Source organism: Mauremys mutica, chromosome 14, assembly GCF_020497125.1.
Source record: "Mauremys mutica isolate MM-2020 ecotype Southern chromosome 14, ASM2049712v1, whole genome shotgun sequence".
Taxonomy (NCBI): domain Eukaryota; kingdom Metazoa; phylum Chordata; order Testudines; family Geoemydidae; genus Mauremys; species Mauremys mutica.
This window is the reverse complement of record NC_059085.1, coordinates 20,313,780-20,332,219: the sequence shown is the minus strand read 5'-3', so window position 1 is coordinate 20,332,219 and position 18,440 is coordinate 20,313,780. Positions and strand designations below refer to the sequence as shown.

General features: G+C 41.9%; 1 protein-coding gene across 1 annotated transcript in view; it reads left to right on the top strand.

Annotated features, from left to right (window-relative positions):
- Positions 1-4,880: 4,880 nt before the first annotated feature.
- TENT4B (terminal nucleotidyltransferase 4B) overlaps positions 4,881-18,440 on the top strand; it is a 52,315-nt gene continuing 38,755 nt past the window's right edge. Inside the window, exon 1 of the mRNA XM_044987585.1 lies at positions 4,881-5,526. Coding sequence (XP_044843520.1) covers positions 5,012-5,526 — 515 coding nt within the window. The 5' untranslated portion in view covers positions 4,881-5,011. The remainder of the gene's footprint in view (positions 5,527-18,440) is intronic.

Genomic DNA, 18,440 nt, shown 5'->3' with positions numbered 1-18,440 from the left:
TCTCCACGCTGGGGAAGCAGGAAATGAATTTCAAAAGTTCGCGGGGCTTTTCCTGTCTACCTGGCCAGTGCATCCGAGTTCAGAATGCTGTCCAGAGCGGTCACTGGTGCACTGTGGGATACCGCCTGGAGGCCAATACCGTCGATTTGCGGCCACACTAACCCTATTCCGATATGTTAATCCCGATATTAGCGCTGCTACTCTCGTCGGGGAGGAGTACAGAAACCGATTTAAAGAGCCATTAAAATCGATATAAGGTGCCTCCTAGTGTGGACGGTTGTGGCGTTAAATCGGTTTTACGCTCCTAAAACCGATTTAAACACCTAGTGTAGACCAGGCTTTAGAGGACTACTGCAGCAGAATCAGAGCTGAGGCACATTGATAAGGCTGTGTGGGAAAGCTTTTATTGTCGGTATTTGTTCTCTGAATGAAACCCTAGGGCTGTCAAGCCAGCTCCTTTTGGAAGTCCTAAAATTCATCCCGAACACCTGAATTCTGCACCAATCAAGAACTGATTTCTGAAAACTAATTACACTTTAATTTCATTTTGCTTCTATATCTTTCCTCTAATTATTTTAATTTTGTCTTGTAATAAATGAGACAAGCAATCAATTACTTTCTGGCAAGGTAGTATGAAACGTCATATGTTTAAGGTCCTACTTAATTCACGATATTATGGAAATTGCAGTGTGACACCGTACCCCATATTCTTTACAGTGATATTATTATGATATAATTGAGGCATGATGCGTTTTGTACAAGACAGGTTGTGTGAGGTGTCATTGTAAAAGTTATGACTTCTGAATATGATTATCCTGTTTGTATGCGTGTATCATTTTTGTATCTGAAGTTATGAATATAGACTAGGGATCTGTATTTCAAATGGGCTTTACTCCAGAAAACACCTACAGCCTACCTTTCAGGTACAACAATGAAGAAGCCAGATGGGGCTTGTGGCCCATCAGACAAGACAATGGACCCTGGAAGAACTTACCCTTCCTGTGAATTTTCCAGACAGCCTGTAAATAATGGCTGCTATAACTCAGCAAGTTATGCAAGGTCACGTGACCAGATCACATGTCTCTGGATTCCATCTTGGGATGTCAATATTTTTCCACAAACTGATCTGGGAACCATGTTTTAAAACAAAGGGGTCCCACCATATGCTAAAGCTATATAAGGCATGGAGTGACATCATTGATTGTTCTTCACTCCCCACACAAGAGGACTCCTGGAAATACCTGAGGGACAAAGACTGAACGGGGGAAAGTGCTGGATCCAGGCTAAAGGGATTTCTAGCCTGTGTGTGAAGACCTGAGAAACCCAAGCTGTAGAGCTAATGCACCTTATGCCTTAAGAATCTACAAGTCAGGTTGTACCATCAGTTAGGGAGAGAATCTGCTAATCCATATCCAATCTGTCTAGCATATTAAGATTAGTTAGCATTTTTGTTTAGTTGCTAGGTAATCTGATTTGATCTGTCTGTCACTTAAAATCTATCTTTTGTAGTCAATAAATTTATTTTATGTTTTAATCTAAACCAGTGAGTTTGGCGTGAAGTGTGTGGAAATGTTAGCTCAGTTGCATATTCCTCTCCACACTGAGGGGGGAGGAACTTTATGAGCTTGCATTGTACAGTTCCATGTGAAGAACAAGACAGTACAATTTTGGATTTATGCTCCAGAGGGGGTGCATGCTTGGGGAGCTGAGAGTTACCTTGCCTTTAGCCTTTCTACTTTTGGTTCATGCAGTGGCTAGGCAGAGAGCCTGCATGTAACTGCAGCTGGGTTTGTCCCTACCTGTGTATATGCTGGTTGAAGTATAAAACCGGGAGCAGGTCTGCAGCTTGTCACAGCAGCACAGTGTGAGCACAGGCTAGTGCATCAGAGGGCTCAGTGGTACGCCAGTTCCCGGTGGCACCTCAGGGGGAACCCATCACATGCAGATCCCGCAATATTAGACTTCAACTGCAATTTTGACAGCGGGAGCCCTGTCGTGTGTGGGGCTGACAGTGGGAGCAGGGGGGTAAGCTAACAGCAGGAGCCCCTGCTCTCAGCCCTGGGTGGCCCACAGTGGAAAATTGTGGAAAAGTAATAATGGACCTTATTACTGCAAATAATAAGGTCCATTATTATTTTTCCATGATTTTCCATGGCTTTTCCACAACTCAGATGCAATTTTTGGACAATCATCCCACGATTCAAGTAGGGTCTTGAATATGTTTAATTTGTATGCTGTTAAATAGTTTCCTAATAGACTGTTATTTTTACATCTTGTTGAAATTATGTTGATAACTAAAATACATATGTAATCAAGAAAGAAAAATATTTATTATAGAAATTTTCACATACAGATCTCTTTGAAAGTTTGGCCTGCATTCCTTTGCCTGTAATATTAAAGAAAGTTTGACATTTTTATAGTATTTCAGTGAGTTGGGTTGTATATAATCTAAGAGCACTGAGTCAGAGATCCTTCTAATTTGTACGAGAAGCATCTTCTATATAAGGTAAGCAAATCTGAGCTGTTTGTTATGATTTACATCAAGGAAAGGAGCTATCAGTAGCCTGGAGCAGGAGCGAATGTGGAGCTGTGGGAAGGAAGTCCACTACTTGAGAAACAATAGGAGAGAGGAAGAGTGGCATCTTGCTTTAGAAAAGTAGCAGGAAAATGATACAACCCAGTAGCCCCATTCCAACTACACTCTGTCACTGCTGTATTATTTATCACATACAGTGCACCACATTTTATTTAAACTGGGCTTCAGGAGCTCCTTGCATTGTGGGATATAAGTACTGAGATGCCCCAGAATAAATCTCCATCACATCTAAACACCATTTTAAGTATTCTATATATTGTTATAACTTTTGTGATTGCTAAAAGGATTTTGCTATCTCAGAGGGGCATTTGTGAAGATAAATCCACTAATGTTTCTGAGGCACTCAATTACAATGGTAATGGGGGGTGGGGGTATAAGTGCTTAGATAGATTTAAATGGATTGATGGGAGTTTCATTGGTGGGTGTTCCATTTTCATGCTACTAACTTGCTGAAAATTCTCCTCTGGGACTAAAACTTTCCATTCTTTGTCTTATCCCTGAAATGAATTTTTTTTCTTAACTTTTAAAGAAAATTATACTAGCAGTTTTTCAGTTATTGGAGTGTGAAAGACACTTTCACCATTTTTTTTCTCTAACTGGTTAACTTAAAAATGGCTGATCCAAAAACACATTCTGCGTGCCATTTTTGCAAGTAAATAATCTTTATTGACAGGCTGGCCTTTTACTAGGTTGTGGAGGGGGGAAATAAAAATTGTGATTGAAAAGTCACTGCTGAGCATGCTCAGTTTTTTGTAGGGTTGTTTTTTTTTGGACAGCCTAACAAAGTCTGCTCCCTTTGTGGCATCACACTTTTCAGACATCCTGGCCTCACTTTGCCAGGCATAAGGGCACACAAAAACAGAGCCACCCAACAGCACTAGTAATTTCTGAAAATATAGGCCCAACACAATGAGCCCCTGGAAGACACCTGAGCTCAACAGCTGGCTGCTCAATGAAAGTGCACCTTGGCCTTTGAAGAGGTATAAAATAATACTTACAAGGCTTAAGTGAGGAGTAAACTTCATTGTGGTTGGGCTCATTTAATAATAACATACCTATGCAATCCGCCGGCCTGCAATTTAGCAGTGTCATATTCTGCATTGCTAATAAACTGGTTAATTTGTATGTGTTCTTCTGCAATGACTCACAAGTTTATAGTTCACATGCCATGAAAGGGCCAGATAATTCAATTTCTACCCTCACTGCTGCTGTGTAGTCCCATTTGGCCCTGGGTTCAGATTTGTTACAGTATTTTAGGAAGTAGAAACATAATGCTTTAAAAAAATCCACCAATCTGCATGTATTTTATGGAATTAATTATAACAATTAAAGGAAAAACATACTGAAATAACCATCAAAGCACATCTTCCTGTACTACCAAGCATAACATGGTTATAACTCAGTAATGAGACTGGACAATAGGAAGGTTAAAAACTATTTTAAACATTTAAAACCACAAAATACCTTTCTCCTGTTACTAATAAGGTAATCAAATTTTCTTTGTACTATTTATGCAGTTTGTTTGTTTTTTACATTTAATTCCACTTTGTTTTTAGTCGGATTCACTTTCTCATTTTCAGACACTATTGCACACCGGGCGGGGTGATATTTAAATCCAAATAAGGCTCTTGATTCTGAGACTGGGTCGGCCCACGTGGCCCCATCTGCTCAAGTTGCCTCATGGTGCAAAGAACCATTTGGGCGAATCCCGCTGCAAGATCAGACACTATAACTGTTTTCACGGCAATGAAACATTTCCTGGAGTGCTTTCTGTTCACGAAATCTGCTTTGGCACCTGAACGCCCTAACAATTTCGCTGTCGCGCGTCAGGTCAGAGGATAGTGTAATTAATTTATGAGGACTGAATACTGAGTGGCTCAAACCCACGACAGTGAGGGAGAGCGGGGGGCCCGCCCAGGGAGAGACGCCAGGGGAGGGGGAGAACGGGGCGGGAGGGGGCAGCGATTGCCCTGTGAGAGGAATGGGGTGGGGGAATGGGAGGCTAACTGGGGTGGAGGGGACGGGGCTAGGCGCATGGAGAGGGGCAGAGCGAGGGGCACTAGAGGGCTGAGCGGTCACACGGGCGCCTGGCGGGGACACAGCCCGAGCTGCTGGAAGCCAGGGACGTTCATGTGCTAGAGGGGCCGCGAATAACGCGGCTCAGGAGCTCCCCTCCTCGAGCAGCCGCCGCCGCCGCCTCCTCCCCTTTATTACGCGCGGCCCGTAGGCCGGGAGGCCGGGCGGGCCCCGCCTCGCTCGCTGTGAGGGGCGGGGGCTGTGTGGAGCGCAGGCGGGCAGGCGCAGAGCTGCCTTTCCATAGGAGCCGCCATTAGCGCTGGGACCCGGTGACAGGGTCTTGGCGACGGCGGCCGGCGCGGAGCGGGAGCGGAGGCAACCGGGGTTGGTCCCCGTTTGATGGATCCCCGGATCGCCTGGTTCCAGCCAGAGCAGCTCGGCCCCTCGAACCGCCTGTGGATGCAGATCTGGGAGACCACGCAGGGGGTCCGCAACCTGTACTTCCCGCAGCAGCAGCGGCAGCAGCAGCAGAGCGCTCCCGCCGGGGCGGGCCCGGCCTCCCCGCCCGGCATGTACCGCGTCCCCCGGATCGAGCCCCAGCCCGACTTCCTGCCGCTCGAGAACGCCAACAACCAGCACAACCACAGCCGCCACCAGGCCCCGCCGCCGCCCCCGGGGCCCACCGCCTGGGCCCGGCCTGCACGGGGGGCGCCGCCCGCCGCCTCTGCCTCGGCCGCCGGCAACAAGAGGAAACGTGACAACAAGGCCAGCACCTTCGGGTTCAACTACACCATCCTGCTGGGGCCCCCCGAGCAGAGCGGGGCCCCCGCCCCGGGGGACGGGCCGGCCGCCAGTGACCAGGCCCAGCCGCTCACCCCTTGGAAGGGGAGGAACTACAGCCCGGGAGTCGTGGGGTAAGCGCCCCGGCATGGCCGGGAGAGGCCTAGGGCAGCGAGAGGAGGCGGGCGCGGTGGGGCGGGGGGGGACACAGCACATGGGAGGAGAAGCGACCCGTGTGGAGCCGGGGCTGGCCGGCTCTTGGGGGGAATCTGCTTCCCTGGTGCCGCCTCTTCTTGCCCTGACTTGTCGCACATGGGGTGGGAGGGCCGAGCAGAGCATGCTCCGACCCCATCTCCCGCTGTCCCTGCACAGACGCGCATATGTGGGGATGGGGTGGGGCCTGATGCACGCTCTCCTGCTGTCATTGCACAGACACCCATATTTATCGGGGGGGGGGGCGCGACTGTTCTATAACCACCTTCTGCTGTCACACGTCAGGAGCATCTTTCACAGGCATCGCTCCCTGCTGCTGTTGTACAGATGTGCACTCACATGGGAGAGGGAGGGGAGGCATGTTACCTACTCTGGCATCTTCTCTTGCTGTCATTGCCCGGAGGCAGGCTCACATTTGGGGGAAGGACGAGTTATTTCAAAGGCATCTCCTCTTGATCTGTTTTCTCTTACGTGCCAGGGCAATAGGCTTGTTAGAAATATCTGAGAGAATTATACAAGGAAAAGTGGAGGGGTATATTGCACAGCCAACATGTTATACACCAATGAGCAGGAGTCATCACCTTTTCTGCTTTTACCTTTTAGACATATATGCATCACCTTTTTGACATATATGCGGGATAGGAGGCATATTGTACATGTGAGGTAAACAACCATAGTGGATGTAAACCTCCTAATTTGATTGTGGACATTCGCTGGGGATAGTATTTAATTTCAGAGTATGTAAAGAAAATCTTCAGTTACAACAAAATGTGTGCAGTTCTGGAAATGCCCAGGGAGGTGTCTGTATGAATACTAATGTTGCAGACACGCCTATATGCAGGAGGGAGGAATTGCCTTGCAGACGACTCCTGTTGTCACTGTATGCACTCATCTTGTGGGTTTCACCCTTGGTTTAATTAATAAATGTCTGCAAAGCACTTTGGAGATGGGGGGGGGTAAGCTTTAGTATATATATATTTATTTGTAGAAGCCCTTCCTAATGTCAGTGTGAATGCACATACACATGGGAGGGGTGAGGCATCTTTCTCAGACATCACCTGTCATGTGTATCGTACATGGTGGTGGGGAAACACTGTGAAAACAACCTGCTGTTGCATGTATGTACACTCGCAGACCTTTCCTTCTGACACTGAGTACATTTCCGTAGAGAGTATATTTTCTGAGGTCTGATGGTACAGATATAAGAGTGCCATTTCTGCAGTGCTCTCCAGCTGACACTGTTTCCCTCTCTGAGAGGCAGAGAAACACAATCTAGGGGAATATCCGTGTGAGGTTAGTTGTGGTTTGCATAGACCTCTTCTAAATCTGTGTATGTGTGCATGTGGATGTCTTGTATAAATTGCCTTCTGTGCTGTATATATATTTGGTACTATGTCTAACACAGCCCGCACCATCTGGTGATTGGTGAACATATGGTGGGTAGGGTAGATGAATAAACATCACCTGCTGACATATTCCCATTTTCTATGTGAAAGTGACACTACTTTCATAGATCCACCTAATGTTATATGTATGGGCTTACTGTGAGAAGATCTGGGGAGAACCACTTGGACACTTTTTACTTCATGCACACATTCACATACTCTCTGGATGGAGATTGTATGATGATGGATGGCTCTCTTTTTTTTTTTTTAAGCTTTTTTTAAGCTGCTTATATTCAAAATATAATATCTAACTTTGGATAGTTGTCTTTGTAGTTGCAAGACAAGAGCATGTCAGTTGGGGAGTGTCTTTGGCTAGTTCAGCGATATCCTTCAGTTCTTTGCACAAAGTGAGGTTTGGTTGCATGGTTCACGTGCTAGATGTAATGTGAATGGCCTTTGTTAAGGCCAAGGTGCACTTTCATTGAGCAGCCAGCTGTTGAGCTCAGATGTCTTCCAGGTGCTCATTGAGTTGGGCCTATATTTTCAGAAATTACTAGTGCTTTTGGGTGGCTCTGTTTTTGTGTGCCCATCTTGAAATGTCTCAAAGGGCCCTGATTTTCAGAAAGTGGTGAGCGTTTGCTTTTTCAAAATAAGGCTATTTCAGGCACCTAATATTGCTGGTCACTTCAGAAAATATTAACTGTGTAACCACAGGCTTCCTACTCTGTCAATTCTTGTATTGCCCTCAGCTTCTAATCTTAGGCTATTTAGTTAAAATGTTACACTGTAAGTGATGGGATCCTGTTTAAAGTTCTGCAGTCCTTACAGAATGAAATCTTCCATAACCTTTGTGAAGAGTTTTAAGTGCTGGATAGTTTTAGCTGGGGATGGACAGTTTTTTGTTTTGTTTTTAATATTAAATTACTTGGTCAGAACGTGTCCAACACAATTTTGGAAAATATCTTTCTATGAGTTTTTCTGTTCTCTCATATATTTACTTTGAGATGGGAGGATTTTTTAAAAAATATTTTTCTCTTTATAAATCCAATGCAATTTTTCCCACTATTGATGCTCCAGAAAACAATGGATGAGCTTCAGTGAGATATAAGGAAGTTATTACTTTGGCCTTATGGATGACATCAATCATGAGAGCTGAGTTCCAGTTGGATAATCAGTGTCACCAGAACCCCCAGATGGAAGTAATGTAACTTGAACTCAGTGAAGATTGTACTTTTTGTTATATGAATTAGGAGAGTTAGTTGGTTTACAATTTAAATGCTAATTAGATCAAAGGTGTTTTAGTTGCTGTCAGGGATTTAAGAAGATGCTGTCAGAGGTATACAGGCTCCATGTTGAAGCTGTCCTAAAAATAACTTTGTACAAAAGAGTTCCAAGATAGAAAAAAATCACAGCTTCTTATCTTAGCAAAGATAACTCTAATCAAAGCCAGGCCATTAGGTTTGCTCGTGATTATGGTACACAAATTATTGACATGAAATTAGAAAAGCCCTGACATTGATGTTATAAAAAAGTATATGTAAGTTGAAGGTTTCTGTTCTTCACTGTTGTGTTAGTTTCTTTGGTATGAAGTTATGGAATACATAATCTTAATTTTCAGAAAGATTTGATCTGAGTGATTTCCAGAACTCCTTTACTTACGCAGTTACCACAGTTGCAATGTGATATTTACATTCTTCATGGGGTAACACCAATTGCATGTATAACTGCATGAGCAAAATGGGTGTACAAGTGCGAATACAAACATGTATGCATCTAGGGTTTCAACATTCTGAAAATCAGGTCAGTAGTTCTTACCTTCAAGGACAGTATGGGTAGACACATAACATTAATCACTGAAGTTTAGAAGGGTAAATTAAATTAAATTAAACATGCATGTTGAAATATTGGCAGTACTCTGGTATACATATTTATCTCTTAGACAGTCATCATGTTCCATCAGGTATATCTGAGTTTCTGTTTTGATGTTGGATTTGGGTTGGGAAACATTTGTGTTAAAATGTTTTACATACATAATGAGTTTAAATGAATATTAAAATGATACACTTGTTTGTAACAAGATTCAGAAATTATTATGGTGTGTCTTCAGTGTACTGTTATTTCATACAATTTTTTGCAGTATCCAGGCTTAAATATTAAGCATTCAAAAGTCAGTCAATTCTAAAAGTTAATGCTCTCCTGCCAAGTTAAATGAGCTGTAGTATACATTCTGTGTTGTATGGTATATGTTGCTAACAAACAATAATATATTATCAAACATAAAGGGAATAGAAAATTTCACACGGCCACATTCTTTTATTCCCATTTTCCATGCTCTGGAATCCTTCATTTGGCGATTTCCTAACTGATCTCGTACATTTCTTGACATTAAAGTGACCTGTGAAATTGATAAGTTGCTTTACACCAGAGATTTAGCTTGCGTGTCTTGCCTGCTTTTCAGACTTTGCCAATGGTGATGTTGAAAAGAATAAAACCAAAAAACCTGATTTGAAAAGTTGTAATCCATATATGTGTGAGATTAGTGGCATATATTTGATACTGGCAAAAACTACTTAAATGAATTTGCTTTGCCACAGTACCCTTAGCAGAATAGTCTATTGTTTTGAGCTATAGTGGCAAAATAGCAGTAAAGTAGTCTTAATGATGTATTTTTTTAAAAGGTATGAAGAAAATTAGAGATATATATTTTATAGATTTCAGTGAGTTCTAATCAAGGCAAGCTAAATCTGGAGTTTCTGGTTTATACAGTTAAGTGCGTTTAAAAAAATTAGATTGAAACATATGAGAAGTGTAACTGAAATGTCTCAGCCAACATTTCAGATGCAAAAGAATGGGTGTAGGGAATTAGACTGATCATGGAATTCATTCTGAACTTCAGAGGCTGCTATCACAACTGGAGTTTAATGGAGCTGGTAAAATGTTTACAAAAATGAATCTTCTCATCCTTCTAATTCAGTATCTGATGTTATAATACAATGGCATAAGAACGAAGGCAGAGAAAGTAAATGTCGGAGTTGGGCAGAACTGTTAGAGCAAATTATTCCCGTGCTTTACCCTAGACTGACTGAAAATACACTTCTGGATGAAATACAAATAGCTGGTCTCTGTGTATGGGCTAGACTTAAAAAGATAGTGCTCTGTTACAAACACTACTCAGTAATGTTTCTCAAGACTGAAGGTTGTGAGCTGAAATTTGGACTTCCTCAGTAGCTGTCCTGCTCCTTCAGAATTCACTTGTATTCAAAATGCGTATAACCCCAACAGTGGCCACATTTGAGAATGTCTTGCGAGACACATCTTTGTCCAGGCTTTCCACTGTCAGTTCTGAAGTTTTGGACACTTAGCTGGCTTTTTCCTTTTATGCCGCAGAGGTTTGTGGTGTATTGCAGTGTTGCTGGCCTAGCCCCACCTATGACTCCTCAGTTGGGTCTCAGCTGATGCTATGAGGGTAGGGACCAAGTACTATCTTGAAAATCACCTAGTCCTCATAAAAAACAGCAAATAACTAAATTGAGGTGATGAATGGCAGGGTGTAGGAAGGCTCCTGCAGGAGTCCCAGGATCAAAGAATCCAGTTTATGATTCTCAGGTGGATGGCCTAAAGAGTGTAATCCTTTAGGGAGCAGGCTAGGAAGGAGAATGGAGTAGAGAAGCTCATTTTCACCACCAGGCAGACAACATGCAGTGTATAATCCTGTTGGGAGGAGATCCATGAGGAGATCCTGGATCAAGGGGAAAAACATGTTTGATATACTGAATATATTGTTTGTTTTGAGCAAGTAAAATTGAAGCCAGGAAGAGAAGAGAAGTGTTGCTGGAGAATATTCTTAGGTGCACAGGCCAGTGAGTTAACCCACTTGCTTATATGGTGTATTTGTTCTTTGTTTGGAAATGTTAATGGATTTCAATTTAAATGACTTTAAGTGCAGTCAGGTAAAATGGAGAGTGACGTGTAAATGTGAACCATAGTAACACTATCGAAAGGGAATAGCTCTAAACCATAGAAGAAGTCATGATTAGAATTCAGACTGTCCTGATTTCTTTCATAACTAGATAATCCCATCACTGTTGTACTAAAGGATGTACCCCAAAATCCACATAGATGAAGGAATTTTGGACATCTGGTTACATAACTCATGATCCATGATTTCAAAAGATTGCTTTGGAAGTTCATTATTATTTATTTTTGTAGTGTGCATTGTTTCTTTAGGAAAGGTGACCAGAGGGCTTACAAATGGTCTAGTGGGGAGGTGGCTATGATGGTGTCATTGATCATAAACAGTTCCGTATCTTGTGCAACTAACTTTTTTTTTAACCAGATGACTTAAAAAGTTGTTAGTGATTAAACATGGTTTGATGTTGGATTAGCTTGCATATTAGGGGGTTGGAAGTCCTTCATTTTTTGTTGTAAACTTGTAAATTTTTAGAGGCAACTAAATTTGAGAAAAACATTTATAGCAGTTGCATTGTTTTGCTGAATATGTGGAGAAATTGATTTCAGAATATGCAAGTTGCAGTTGAATGTACCGTATATGTTTTAATGTATGAGAATAAATTGTTTGAAAATATCCACAAACAATAATTTATGAGCTTTGTAGGAAGGCCTCATCCAGTTTTTGGTAACCTGATGTGTATTAAAAAGTAAAAAAGATGGTGAGGGAAAAGAGCAAGAATGTGTCTGGGTCACAAATCCTTTTCCTTTATACATGTGACAAGATCCACTATCGCTTTTGATTTTGTCACTTCGCTGCTATTGGAATTAAAGTGAATTATAGCTTGTTTCGACAGTGTAGACTTCTCAGGGTTTGTCTACACAGACAGCAGCAGTGCAGCTGTGGTGCTGTAGCACTTCACTAAAGATACTACTGTGCTGACAGGAGAGCGTCTCCTGTTGGCCTGGTTAATCCACCTCGACGACCTAAAACTGCGGGTTAGGTTGGTATAACTACATTATTCGGGGGTGTGGATTTTTCACAGCCCAGTGATGTTATGCAGATGTAAGTTTTATAGTGTAGACCTGGCCTCGATCTATTAACTGCATTTTGTGGAAGTCAAAATCGGAGCTTTGCCCATAACCTCAAGAGGCATGTGGTGGTGGTTCCGCTGTTTCAAAAAGTGAGATAAAGCAAATACGCTTTGGGGCATAATTCAAAATGTAATGTAAAAGGCAGTTTTGAGAGACCTTTTTGAAGTATACTGTAAATATTATGTAACCATTTTTTAGGACATGCAAAATCTTGGAGTGCAGCCAAAATGTTCAACATGTTTATGTAGATGACTAAAGGGGACTCTGAGAGGCCTGCAGGTTTCTACACATGCAAAGAAACCATGAGTTATTTTTGTTCTTGTGAAAAAGTACGTACTTTTTTATTTCTGTTTTCATGACTTGGGCATTTTGTCCCCTGGGGGTGTCTTAGTTTAAAAGAACAATGAAACAATCGGCATTACTTTATTTATTCAGATCAAGCTTTTACATATTAAGCAGTGTTGTAAGGTCACCGCTCTTGTGTACTTAGGTGATTTCTCAGACTTGTAAGTGTGGACTCTTTCCATAGCAATGTCTGGTTCAGAAAGGGGTTGTAGGACCTTCATTCCTTGAATCCCTTCACCCTGAATCCTCTATTATTGTCATGTTAGGGCTGTATCTTTGTCCTAGTTTTCATATGGCACATTAAGACAAAGTCCAGTTCAAAGCCTGGCATATAATTTTAAGCCCAGGCAGCTAAATTAAAATGTATGAATAGCCATACTAACTGCTAAAAATTAAAATGACCTGCTCCTTTTTAAAGAAAAAGAAACCACTGAAAAAGAATTTAACCCATCATGTAATATTTAACTCCTATTTGGTTTAGAAATAATAAGGTAAAAGTCAGGACTCTCTGGTTCAACTCTGAAGCCTTTTTTTAAAGGCATCTAGTTTAATTTTAGGAAGATGTACATGTGATTTTTACTGCCAAAACATGCAGTTTTGTAATATTTCATACTTGTTTTTAAACACTTCTTATCCTCCTAATTAACAGAACCAGAATAAATCTTGACTTTTCAACATTGGATAGTTAAATGTGGTCAAAACTAGTGTGCCAAAAAACTGTAGAGTTGGCTTTAACTTTTTAGGTTTTTGTTTACATATGCGCGTGGTGTAGAACTCTTAGCTGTAAGAAAACAAAATGAAGACCCTCTATTATATTTATAACAACACCGCTTTCTTGTTCTTAATGTGAAAATTGTCGGAGAGCATATTTTAAATGCATGATGGCTTCTTAAATTAGATAAAGTCTTGTAATCTTAGATGTAAGAGAGACAAGGTGGTGAGGTAATATCTTTTGTTGGACTAACTTCTGTTGGAGAGAGAGACAAGCTTTCGAGCTTACACAGAGCTCTTCATCTGATCTAGGAAACATACTCAAAGTGTCACAGCTAAATACAGGATGGAACAGTCTCTCTAATATCCTGGGACTGACATGGCTACAACAGCACTGCATACACGTCTAATGTAAGTTGGCTGCAGGGAAGGGGAATTTTGTCCTGCCTGAAAATGGCTTTCTTCTGATTTATCTGCATGTTGCTCTGACTTATTGATTTATCTGCATGGTTTAATGTCTCTCTCCTTGGGAGGGTGGGAGGATATCCTGATGACCAGGAGTGCTGCTTTGGCATCCTTTTTCAAGTTAAATAATTTTACAGGAGTAGCAACTTGACCTTAAATCATCTTGAAACTTGAATCTACAGTAGGAATCTTTCCCAAGAATACCATGACTCTTCTCACCTTAGAACAGGATAGATACCTAGACTGAGGCAGAGAAACTCCTACTTTTAAGGTAGCACTAAAAGCAATTTAGGAAGCATTCCTCTGGTTCAGTACAGGAATACTGGCACTTACCCCATCTGTAGTTACAGTAAAATGTTGTATATTGCTTGGCTGTGTCATGCAGGAGCCTTTACCCCCAAAAGGTACTTTCTGATGACCTAGATGTTAATCCTGTTGTTAGTAAATATATAGCCTGAATAGAGTGGATCTTTAATCATGGTTTACTGATCACTCTGACCACCCAAGACATTGCCCTTGGAGCAGTCAAGTGAGCCCTAATGCCTCTGGTACAGGAAAGCTCTTATTTTGGCAAGGTCTCTTATTTTAAAACTGGTCACTAACTTTCTAATCCTTTGTGGAGGCTTTAGAAGCAGCCCATGCTTTCTTGGATGTTCCAAACAAAACAGTCAGTCTGTCTTTCTGAACTCTGTAGATATGTGTGCAACAAGTTATTGTATATGTGTCTCGTTTTCTTTCTATGGTTTTGGTCTAAAATTGATACATAAATTGTCTCTGAAAACTGTTTAGTTTTTACTTGAACTTGGACCTTCGTGGTAGACTGATTTTATCCTTGTGGAGTCAGATATTTTTGGTAAACTGAAAATGCATGAAGCTTACTAAAGAATTGAGCTCAATCTAATGCAATGGGGAAAACTGTCTTAAGATGAATAATGATGGTGACTGCAAAGGCTCAAATAGAGCATTGGGTCAATATTTGAGCCAGGCTTAAAATCACTGGATATACAGCTGGATTTTTCTCTAATTATTTCCCAGGTTTTTGAGTTGGACTGTTGAATTAATGTATTTCAAGATGTCCATGCAGAAAACCTCTTATTGACTTGGCTTGATGTTTACTTTGATTGTGGTTTGGACTTCAATATCTGTTCTTCAAGTGATTACACACGCACGTTCCACTCTTGGTGTCAGTGCACAATCATCGGAAACTTTCTCCCTTGGTCTACCTGTTGTGCAGCTTGGGGACCTTCTGCTGTTGCATGCCACTGCATGCAGTTATCAAGGGCAGAGCCATCCTCAGCCTCACTCTGTTCCTTCTTTCTGCCTGTGATTTTTGTTGGAACTCTCATCTATACCAGAACAGTTACTTCTCTCAACCTTTGTGAACTGTGTGTAATTAGTTAGTCTAGTCTTTAGTGTTCAGATAGTAAGTTTTAGCTGTATAAAAAGAATTTAAATTATTTTATTTTTTTTATTTGATTTCCTCGTTTGGAGTTTTCTATTCAAGGTATACCCTGGTCACTGGGTTTCAAGCCTTCTTGCTTCAGGCTTGTGCCCAGTGAGTGACCTGCACAATAGCTGCCTGAAGTGCTTGGGGGAAGCACATATGAAGGACCAGTACCAGATTTGCAGGGAGTTCAAGACTTGGACGAAGAAGGGTAGAGAGGATAGGCTGAAATTCCAGCTGGTGGAGGGTGATGCTCCAGCCACTCGTGGAGCCATCCTGGTCTGACTCTATGCCAAGTACTGTGGCTTCAGTGCGAAGTGATCTCCAACTTTAGTGGAATCCCAGTACTGTTTTCCCTTGCCTGAAGAGAGGAAGAAATACAAAACTTCCAGAGAGGCACTGGCCAGGGGAAGGTCTCCACCCTCTATGTCTGATAAGAGGGTTGAGGGAGTTGAGTAGAGTTCACCTGAAACCTAAGCACTCCTCCAAATTGGTGCCAAAGCCAAGTTGGCTCAGGTTATGCAAGGGGCACTGGCTCAAGTCCAGTACTGGAGGCAGCACTGTCAACTTTTTTTGGCACCACCGCAAGAGACCAACTTGGTGCTAGTTGTCCTGGATGCATTTATGGCAGAAAGAAACCTGCCCTCCCTCGTGGTGCAGGTGTATCCTTCCTTACAGGAATCTGGTCCCTCAGGACTGCTGCCACTTGTGTCTGCAGTTCAGCCTCCTGTACCACAGGAGGAGGAAGCTCCTCAGTACTATCAAAGGGAAACCTGATCACTCCCACCACCCAAGACATTGCCCTTGGTCCCTTCCTGGTGGCATTGCTCCATTGAATGCCAGGCTCTCAGCACCAGTCCCTGGCACTGACTGGATCAGCCCTGCCATGGTCAGAGGAAGGGGAATCCTTGTTGTTGGACTCAGATGTGGGAATCTTACAGATCACAACTCCAAAGCAGGACCCACTGGTCTCCGCACAGATTCTCTCTTCCCACTTCCCACTGTGATCCTTCAAGGGACTTGCCATGGGAATGTGGCCAGAACAGTGGTGCCCTGCCCCATATCAGTGTTCATTTTGGAACTCTTAAGGTTTTCCCCCAGCTTGCAGATCTTTCCCACAGCATGCATACTCAGTGTCCTTGTCTAGAAAGGCTTAGTCTATGCACTGAGTAGCTCCGTCCCCACAGTTTACCACACGCAGTTGCTACTGGCAGCACACAGACATTATCACTGCTGTTGAAGTTGCACTTGCTCAGTCCAAGTGTAAATTGTTACATCTGCCACTACTGTGCCAACTTGTTGATGTAATTGCTGGTTGAACTGCTTCAACAGTACACTTGCCCCATCCATTGCAATCTCTCAGTGCTCTTGCTCACCCTTCAGTTACAGATTTGGAGGCTTAGAGTACAGGTCCTATCCCATGTCAAGATGACTGCATACAGGCCCACGAGCAACTGAGGTGGTATTTGGCTGATCTCTCTTCTGCTCAGCTATCTCCACGAGCTCCTGAACCCCCAGAGCAGCAGAGAAGGACATGGATGGAATGAAAATAACTTTTTAGTCTCATGGCATATCAGCTGGAGGGGAAAAAAGGTCAAAACCCAAAGGTTGGTTGGTTAGTTAGACATGCATGAGTTTCCCAAAGTGTGCATATTTTATTAGGGTTGCCACAGCTTTCCTCTCACTACCTCAGTAGCATCTAAGACTTGAAAAAGAGAGTAGAAATAGATCACTAACTACAGTGAGTAACAAAGCATGCACTCATCTACCATCTTACTCATCCCCAAGAAGAAGTACATCTCTCCCTTTCTCCCCATGTCCCACCTGCCTTAAGAGGAAAGGGAAGAGCAACTTTTAGTTCAACCATAAAACCAGAATGGAGAAAAAATAATCGTTGTTGAATAAATGAGTGAAATTGAGCATCTGATCTTCTCAAAGCACTGATGCCTTTGTATTGGCAATGGTCACCAGGCCTTCAGGTCCAGATGTGGTCCAGCAGTTTGAACAGAGGTGACTTGTTCCTTGTGCACCAGCAAGTGTGAGAGTGCAGGAGAGCATATCCCAGGCCTTTCAGTGCACGTGTGTTTTTTCCCTTGCAGGATAGAAATCTTGAAGCACCTGTTGGAATAAATAAATAAATGTGAATAGGTGCAAATATGTTTTAGTTTATCGCTGTCTGCTTTACTGAGGCTATTGTGGGAAAATACACAGATCTTGCCAACAGGTCCCAGGGTTGCTGAATGTAGATATGATGTGCATATCTATGATGTGGACATACTGCACTGGTGCAAGTTGCAAAAATACATTTCTCTGCTATCTGTTTTTATATATATATTTTCTAATGTGGCTATCATAATAGCACTGAAGTGTTGTCAGATGATTAAGAGAAAAATAACCTTTGCTTTGAGATTGGATTTTAGAGAGGATAGGCTGACTTCACCTGTTGTTTATTAACATTGTAAACTGTGTCTAAATAGAGCACTGGATGTAAATAATATATGTATGATTAAGGGTTCTAGTGTAAAAAACAGTTCCAGTGGGGCTTGTTGGTATCAGAACTTTTGCTTGTAACTTAAATTGCATATGGTGCCTTGTTAGATTTGAAACTTCTTGTAAAATCATCTGTGATAGCTTTTCATCATTTTATAAAAATCTTTGAACATTTTAATATAGAGAATCCAATTAGTGATTTATAGGGACTCTTTTGTAGATCACTTTTTAATATTTCAAAATGTAATGCAGAAAACATTTCATAAAGCTTTGACCATTGCCTTGGTTTTCCAAGTAGCAAAACAGTACATCTGATTTTATTTGAAAAATTTTCATTGGCTACCTGTACAAATAGTGGCTGTTAAAAAGACATCAACATACTGAAAATATTGTTTTCCTGCAAATTAAACATGAATTACTTGTAATTTTGCCCTACATTTACTGAAGCTTAAAAGGATCAAAATTGCTATGACAGTCTTAGTGCAAAGGCTGAGTCTAGTTTAACTTGCTCTGTGAAGTAAATGACATCTGATGTTTTGTTTTTTTTGTTGTGTAATCATAACTCAAAACAGTATTCATTAGTGAAGTTGAGACTTGCAGCCATCTTCAAACTTTTGGTCCTTATATAGCTGTAAAGCAGATCTACTACACAAGCATACATGATGCTGTTTGTTAGTTTGAGACAGTACATTCTGAGGTACGACACACTTTAGTTTGTGGTAGTAACTATCAAAGCGATAGCATTTTTAATAGCTTTGGGAAACCAGCGTTGGCATTTTAATTATGAACAGCCTAACCCCAAGACTGTAATCACTTATTCATTTCCAATATCCCAACAGACTAACATATTTTTGAACAATTTTACTACAGACTCCTGTCAGCAGAGATTTCACTGGTGCCACATTTGAGATCCCTTTCCTTGAGGGTAAATGGACCTTTCAAGCTAAACCAG